Source organism: Alligator sinensis, unplaced genomic scaffold (genome assembly GCF_000455745.1).
Source record: "Alligator sinensis unplaced genomic scaffold, ASM45574v1 scaffold780_1, whole genome shotgun sequence".
Taxonomy (NCBI): domain Eukaryota; kingdom Metazoa; phylum Chordata; order Crocodylia; family Alligatoridae; genus Alligator; species Alligator sinensis.
The window spans coordinates 1890797-1898731 of record NW_005842144.1 but is presented as its reverse complement, the minus strand read 5'-3'; the positions used below and the strand labels follow the sequence as shown (position 1 = coordinate 1898731).

The 7935-nt window shown below is 46.4% G+C and overlaps 1 protein-coding gene across 8 annotated transcripts in view; it reads right to left on the bottom strand.

The window, feature by feature from the left end:
• KLHL29 (kelch like family member 29) overlaps positions 1 to 7935 on the bottom strand; it is a 568419-nt gene that overhangs the window by 206973 nt on the left and 353511 nt on the right. The window contains exon 1 of one of the 8 annotated variants that reach the window (XM_025206191.1): positions 4658 to 4776. The exons of 6 other annotated variants lie outside the window; for them this stretch is intronic. In XM_025206191.1, the coding sequence (XP_025061976.1) occupies positions 4658 to 4696 (39 nt within the window). In that variant the 5' untranslated portion in view covers positions 4697 to 4776. Of the gene's footprint in view, positions 1 to 2677; positions 2702 to 4657; positions 4777 to 7935 lie in introns of those variants that run through there. One more of the 8 variants, XM_025206192.1, reaches the window with a different exon arrangement.

Sequence of the window (7935 nt, the reverse complement as noted above, 5' to 3'; positions counted from 1 at the left end):
GTGCACCCCCTGACCTCCCTGCCCCCCTGCCCCTTGCACCTGGCCCTGTGTGCTCCCCCCACATCAGACTCCATGCCCCCCTCCCGCTGCTCTCTACCTCCCCTCCCGCTCTGTGCCGGCAGTTGTCAGGGCTGGGAGAAAGCAACGGTGGCAGCAGCAGAGTTGGGGGGTGCTGCCACTGGAAACACCTGCTTCCCACTCCCCTCCCTCCCTACTTCCCGCTACCTCTCCTTCCCTGCTGGCTGGGAGGTGGGGTGAGGGCGGCACAGCAGCTCTCTCGCTCCCTCTGTCCCTAACGCTCTGGGCCCTCGCTGCCAATCTGCACACACCCTCTTGGCAGTGCATGCGTGGTTGGCCCAGAGCGTTACAGACAGACAGACAGACTGAGGCTTATTATACCAGAATTATTCATTTACAGTGGAATGTTGTTCATTCAGAACGGAACGGGCATCTAACTTTGGCTTTTGGGATCAACAGAAGTAGAATAACTATTGACTTCACTGGAAAAAGAACTTACATAATGCTAAGGGATAAAAAAAAGTAAAGCTTACCCTAATTAATCTATTTCAAGGTAGCTTACCACATTTAATAACAATGGAACAGTTGTGATCTTTTTCTAAGAAAAGTAAAAAAAAAAAAAAAAAAAAAAAAAGCAAGGTTCATTCCTCAGCCCCTTTTCATTCACACACTTCCCACTCCCTCAAGGATACCTTTGAGACAAGGAAGAATAACTCTTGAAGTTTGTCCTAATTATCACACACTGGCTCTGTCAGAAAGAAAAGGAAGGGCATTTCAGAGTTAAAGAGCTCTCCTTTGGAGATGACACAGGCTGCTTGGACACATGGAAAAACATAAAACAAACAGCGCTTTACTGGAAGAGGAAACGCATTAATTCAAACCAGCTCTGCAGCATCTGTATAGATCAGGTGCTTTAGTGGGGCTTCTTGGTGCTATTATCTAATAGTTGATTCAATCAGTTATTAGATAAAAGTGCCAAAAAGTCCCATGGAAGCGCTCTATCTCAGGAAAACGAGGGTGTCAGTTGAGGGCCTCAGCTGGCTGTACACCAATGCCAGGAGCATGGGGAATAAGCAGGAGGCCCTAGCCCTCCTGCTCTCTAGTGGGGAATATGACCTGTTAGGGATCAAGGAAACCTGATGGGACTCCTCGCATGACTGGAGCATAGCTATAGAGGAATACACCTTGCACAGAAGGGACAGAGTAGGGAGAAAAGGTGGAGGGGTAGCTCTCTACGTGAGAGAGCAGTACACCTCTCTGGAGGCTGACATTGGCTCCAAAAAAATCCTCTGGGTCAAGCTACGGGAGGGGCGGGCGCAGAGGTGAGAGAGACCTAACTGTGGGCATTTACTACAGGCCACCAAACCAAGGGGAGGAGCTTGATCTGGAGGTCTCTTGAGAAGTGACAGAGGCTGCGTGCGCAAGGAACTTGGTAGTCATGGGTGCATGGGTGACTTCAATTACTCAGACAGACTGGGAGGAACACTTGGCTAGGTCAGATCATTCACGCAGTTTCCTGACTGAGATCGAGGAGCTCTTTCTGATCCAGAAAGTGCAAAGGCCAACCCGAGACAACGCTCTCCTGGACCAGGTCTTGGCCAAGGGAGATGATCTGGTGTGTGGCTTGAACACTGAGGGTAACCTGGGTGACAGCGACCATGCAATTATCAGGTTCACCGTCCACCGCAAGGTCAACAAATCAGCCAGCAGGATTGAAGTCCTGGACTTCAAGAATGCAGACTTCAACAGGCTCAGAGCATTAGTAGGGGTGATGATGAGGGCCCAGGAAGGGAAGGCAAACCGGGTGCACGAAGGGTGGTCGTTGCTTAAGGACACACTCCTTGAAGCACAAAAGAACACTGTTCCAGCAAAGAGGAAAGGTAGCAGGAGGCTGGCAAGCCCTCCTGACTTAATAGGGACATTGCGGTCTTCTTAAAAAATAAAAAAAAGAGGTATACACACAGTGAAAGTTAGGGATGGTTCTCAAGGAGGACTGCACTTTAGGGGCCAGCACTTGTGGGGAAATGATCAGAAAAGCTAAGGCGGCGACTGAGTTTAGGGTAGCCACGCGAGTCAAGGACAATAATAAGTCCTTCTTTAGGTACACGGGCAGTAGAAGAAAAACACATGGAAGTGTGGGACCCCTGCTTAACGCCTCGGGACAGCTGGTAACTGACAGTCAGGAAAAAACTGAACTCCTGATTGCCCACTTTGCTTCGGTATTTCACCGGACCATGGGCAAAGTCAAGCGGGACAAGGCTCATAGGGGCATGCCAGGACTGTCAGCCTCCCCACTGTGAATGCTGAGCGGGTGCAGTACTAACTAGAAAAGCTAGACATTTATAAGTCAGTGGGATTGGATGAACTCCATCCAAGAGTGCTGAAGGAGCTGGCTGAGGTCATTGTGGGACTCCTGGCAAAGCTCTTTCAGAATTTGTGGTGCACAGGGGAGATCCTGGAGGATTGGAAGAGGGCCACCATTGTGCTCATCTTTAAGAAGGGGAAGAGGGAGGATCCGGGCAACTATAGACCAATCAGCCTAACCTCTATCCCAGGGAAAATCCTGGAAAACCTCATTATAGAATTTATGTGCGATACACTCGCGGAAGGTAGGATACTGAACGACAGCCAGCACGGCTTTGGGTAGATCTGGTTTTACCAATCTCATCTTCTTCTACAACCAGGTCTCTCGCCACCTGGACATGGGAGACAAGGTAGACGTTATAAACTTAGACATCCAAAAGGCTTTTGATCTAGTATCCCAAAAAACTGGAAAGATTGTGCGAAAACTGGAAGATTGTAGGCTCAGTTGCTTGACGCTTCAGTGAGTGGGAAACTGGCTACAGGGTAGGACCCAGAGAGTTCTCATGAACGGATTCATGTTGTCTTGATGCAAAGTGGCCAGTGGTGTCCCTCAGGGGTCCGTGCTTGGACCGGTGCTTTTCAACATCTTTATTAATGATGTGGATGGGGGAGTGAAAAACTTGCTGGTCAAGTTTGAGGATGACACCAAGTTATGGGGCAGTGTGGCCATGCCAGAAGATAGGTTGCTGATACAGGTAGACCTGGACAGGCTCGAGAGTTGGGCAGACCAGAACCAGATGAAGTTTAACACTTCCAAGTGTAAGGTGCTCCATCTGGGGGCAAATAACCCTCAACATACATACAGGCTCAGAGGTGACAGCCTGACCTGTACTACAGCTGAAAGGGACCTAGGGGTAATGATTGAACACCGCATAAACATGAGCCGTCAGTGCGATGCGGTGGCCAGCAGGGCAAACAACAAGCTGGCATGCATCAACTGATGCATTTTGTGTAAAACTAAGGAAGTGATACTTCTGCTGTACTCGGTGCTGATGACACCGCAGTTGGAGTACTGCATCCAGTTCTGGGTGCCGCGCTTCAATAAGGACGTGGAAAAACTTGAGAGGGTCCAGAAAAGTACCATTCGTATGATCAGGGCAAGCCATATGAGGAGAGGCTGAGGGACCTGGGCCTCTTCATCCTACAGAAGAAAAGGCTGAGAGGGGACTTGATAGAGGCTTACCGCTGTCAGAGGAGTGCATCAGGAGCACAGTAAACAACTGTTCACTAGGGCACCCCTGGGGAAGACCAGGACCAATGAATATAAACTCCTGGAAGGCTGCTTCAGAGTTAATACCAGAAAAAACTCCTTCACAGTCAGGGTGTCCAGACTGTGGAATAAACTCAGGGGCGATACATAGGGAGTGCACGGGGGTGCATGTGCTCCCCCTGAGAGCACCGGTACACCCCTGCCAGGCTGCGCTCCCTGTTTAGCCTGTATCCAGGGGGGCAGGCAGGAGCACCAGTGCCCCCCTTGCGAGTGCTGGCCGGAGAGCGGGGCTGCCAGCAAAAGTGGCCGCACTGCCTCCAGAAGTGGCCACGGGACTTCCGGAAGCTGCACAGCCGTTTTTACGGTGAGTGAGATCAGCCACTGGGGTACCCCCCCACAAGCCGCTGTCAAGAGGCACCAGACACCCATGAATAAACTCCCTCCAGAGGTGATGCAGTCACCTACCCTGAAGGTTTTCAAGAGGAGACTGGACAGTCACCTTGTTGGGGGTCACTTGACCCCAGTTGTCTTCCTGCCTAGAGCGGGGGGGAGGGCTGGACCCGATGATCTGCAAAGTCCCTTCCAGCCCTTTACAATCTATAGATCTATGACTCTATACAGATGTTGGGCAAGCTGGGTCAAACTAATGCAATGCCTAGATACTGGATAAAGAGATGTAGTTAGCTGTTTTAGTCTGAAGTCAAGCAGAAGGGAGGGTAAATTAGCATCTTACGGCACTTTTATATGTGCTCGGGGTGGGAAGGGGGCAGCGCTTTAATTAGAGCGACTCACATATCAGCGTTCCCACAGGGGCCCTTGAATTAAAGCTCATTGAACGAGTTTTAGTTCAAGTGTCCCTGCCACGATTTTGAAGTGCAGAGATGCTGATACAAGAGCTGTGGGAGGCTGCTGGAGCAGGGTAATTACTGTGCTCCAGTAATTGTGCACTGTAAAAACGCTGTAGTTACAGTGCGTTAAAACAATCTCTGCACTCATGTACAGGCGCCCTTATAGATTAAATACATCAGATATATATATCACAAGCTTTCATGAACTGGAGCTCACTTCATCAGATGCTGTGAAAGGACACGTGCAGACCAACATAACCAGCACACCTCGGCCCTCTGAACCAATTGTAGTTTTCAGGCGATATGAATATTATTTCAGATACAACCTTCGTGAGAATTTGTTCTTGGTCTTGATCTGTTGTGGTAAAATCTAGATCAGAAAGAAACCATGCAAATAAACCAGCTGCTGATCAAAATAGCCACAAATATCACACAGGATTAGAGAAGGAGCCAAAGGGTGCTGATACGTGAGCTGGGAGGCTGCTCCAACACGCTGTAATTACAGCACAGTGGAGCAGACTCTATTAATCAAGTCTGTTGGAACCACGCTCCAGCCAGCCACTGTATCTCGTGTATCAGCATCCCTGCACTTCCAAATGGTGGCGGGGGGTGCTTTTACTAAAGCTCGTTCAATGAGCTTTAGATAGTGTCCCCACCGCTATTTTGAAGCACAGGGATGCTGATGCATGAGATGGTCCAGGTGCTTGAATTAGAGCGGCTCTTGGAGCTTTCATGAGCTGGTGCTCCCAGAGCACATGTAAAAACACCCAAAGGAGCCCAGAAAATTCTCAACTTCTTAAATGAAGGGTAGAATAATCTGCTCCCCCCTCAACACAAAGGCACAGAAACCACCTTTACTGTATCCTCTGGGTCCCTTCATGTACCCACTACATTCACCACAATCTTTTCAGAATTGACTTTTTAGCCAGCCCCATTTTTAGACAGCTACTTGCAAATTTTACATGAGAAAATGCAGATGTGCCCACAAAGAAACACAGAACTAACTGTCATTTAAATAGTGATATTCATACTTTTTATTGGCTATTTAGACTTGCATAGTCATACCCATACTTCATATTGACACGTTACTTTATATTGGCCCATGGGGAAAGAAATCCTGATCCTATTAAAATCAATCAGAAAACTATCGATATCACTGGGACCAGGCCCAGGCCTATCTCCCCCTGAAACCTCAGTGACCCTTGGAGGAGAAGGAACACAACAAAGCTTATAAATTAAGGATAAGCCACCAAAAGGGAAACGGTGTCTCAACAGGATTGCACTGGGGATGCTCTCAAAGCATCGACCACCAGGTCCTCCCAAAACTTTTCCCTGGCACTGTGTACTGATGAAGAATAAAAGGGGTAAGTTAAACACAGACTGGTTACAGGTCTATTTTGCTAATGCTACATGTGATTAATTATGTGATTCATTTTCAGTGACTGGTTCAATCAGTTCTGATCAAATTAACAGCTGAACTGATCAAAATAGCAGAGAAAACACAATACAAATGATTTGATTCCTGGGGATCCAATCAAACGAACAGAGTTGAATTAGCCAGTGATTGGATTAAATAGAATTTACTGCATAAAGTAAGAAATGTTGCCTCTACTTCTGGGAATTTATTGCATTTGTAATGGTGGAGTTTCCCCCTCTTCCTGTAGTAGAGTACATGATCCATTGTAAATGGTACAGTACTGGTTTTGTGTTTCTCAGTTATAAGTTTCTTAGACAGCCCCAATATCACAAACATGGTTGGGGTAGAAATTATTATTTTTTGCTTGCATTCTGGCAATGCCAATGAGTCCACTAAAGTTTGTAAAAAACACACAGCAAAAAGATGGTCCCAGACACAAAATGCTTACAAGTGACATACCAGGCAAGAGATGGTGAGAGCATGAGATACAAAAGGAATACGTAATTGTTATAGCCCAGGCACAGTGATCTTAGAAGCATGCAGATTCAGATTTAACACTAAGTTATCAGCAAGGGTCATGATCTGAAAGCCTGTTAGTCACAAAGACCTACTAATCAACAAGTAGCATGGATAAGACTGGCACCCTGCCCCCCAAAGAGGTTCACAGACTATATAGGTACAATCCTATAAGTGTTCCTAAGACTCATGTCTTGGGTCTTTGCAGGACAGCCAGGTCCTAACGCACTGAAAACACAAAGGACCACACAGTGCTGTGAACCCTCACCCCAACCCTGGTTTAGCTTGGCCCAACAGTGAATGAGAAGCAAAGGGACTCCCTGTCCACACCTCTTCAGGCAAAAGATGACTTGGAAACACGGGGAGGGAGTTCATCTGGAAGTACGTGGGAAAACTTCAGTGCTTGAGTCTTAAGAAAAAAAATGCAAGCAAACAAAACCCTTCCTCTCCTGCCTGTTTTGACCAAGTATCCAACAAACAATACGCTCACAAGGTACAGAGAGGTATTTCATGTAGAATTTTAATCACGCTGTCGCAATTTGTTGTTGTGGCAGCCCTCTGTAGTTTCAGCACAGATGTTAAGCACTATACACGTGCCCAACACCTGCTCCGATGCGTGCTAATTAGCATGTACCAGCAGCCTCAACGTCATGTGTATTTCAGCATCCCTGCACTTCAAAATGGTGGCTAGGGCGTTTTAACTAAAGCTTCTCAAACGATTAATTAAAATGCCCACCCCCAGACATGAAAATGGTAACAGAACTAGCACCTTTACTACCAGAATGAGATCAATGCTCATTACTGGCACACAACAGGGAAAATTCACACTCAGCTGTAGCTACCTGGGAGTTAAACACAGAACTTTTGTCCTAGAGTAGTTCATTTGCCACGTTTATGGGCACCCAATTCATTGAATTGTTTGTCTGTCTGTCTAGATATAGGTATTTTAATAAAGATGTTTGCACTTGCAAACAAAATCGGTTATAAATCAAACAGCTGCAAACAGACCATTGGATTCTGGCAAGTGTAGATTCAGTCACATGGTGTCAGCAGAAGCCTTTTGGGTACAGGCGCATGTGTGTGTGTGTCTAGCCTTATAGCTTACAGTCAGTCTCTAGTGCATTTTAGATGCTAATTAGTAAGGACGGGTGACCCTCCTGGGATTTAAGGTTTTGTAAACTCCTCTATTTACTGAGCTTGCAAGATTAATTCAGGAAATATTTTCTTCTTCTCTAATTTAAACCTATTTTTTTACGTTTATTTCCTATCTGCAAAGTGACTACAATTTAAAAAATCATGTTTTTCTAGCCAAAGACACGATGGTAGTAGGGACAAGATTCATTCTCCACACCCAAAAAAAGTGCATCTTACTAGTATATGTTACATTTTTTTTTATTCTTTACCCTGTTCTCTCTCTTTTTCGCTGTTCTTTCTCCCTTTCCTTTTTAAAAACCTTTGCTTTTAAAAATGGTTTTAAAAACCACTGCTTCTTTTTTTTTAATCATTCTCTGCTGTATTTTACCTTATTTCTCCCTTTTTCTGAAGTGCCCCTTTATCACACT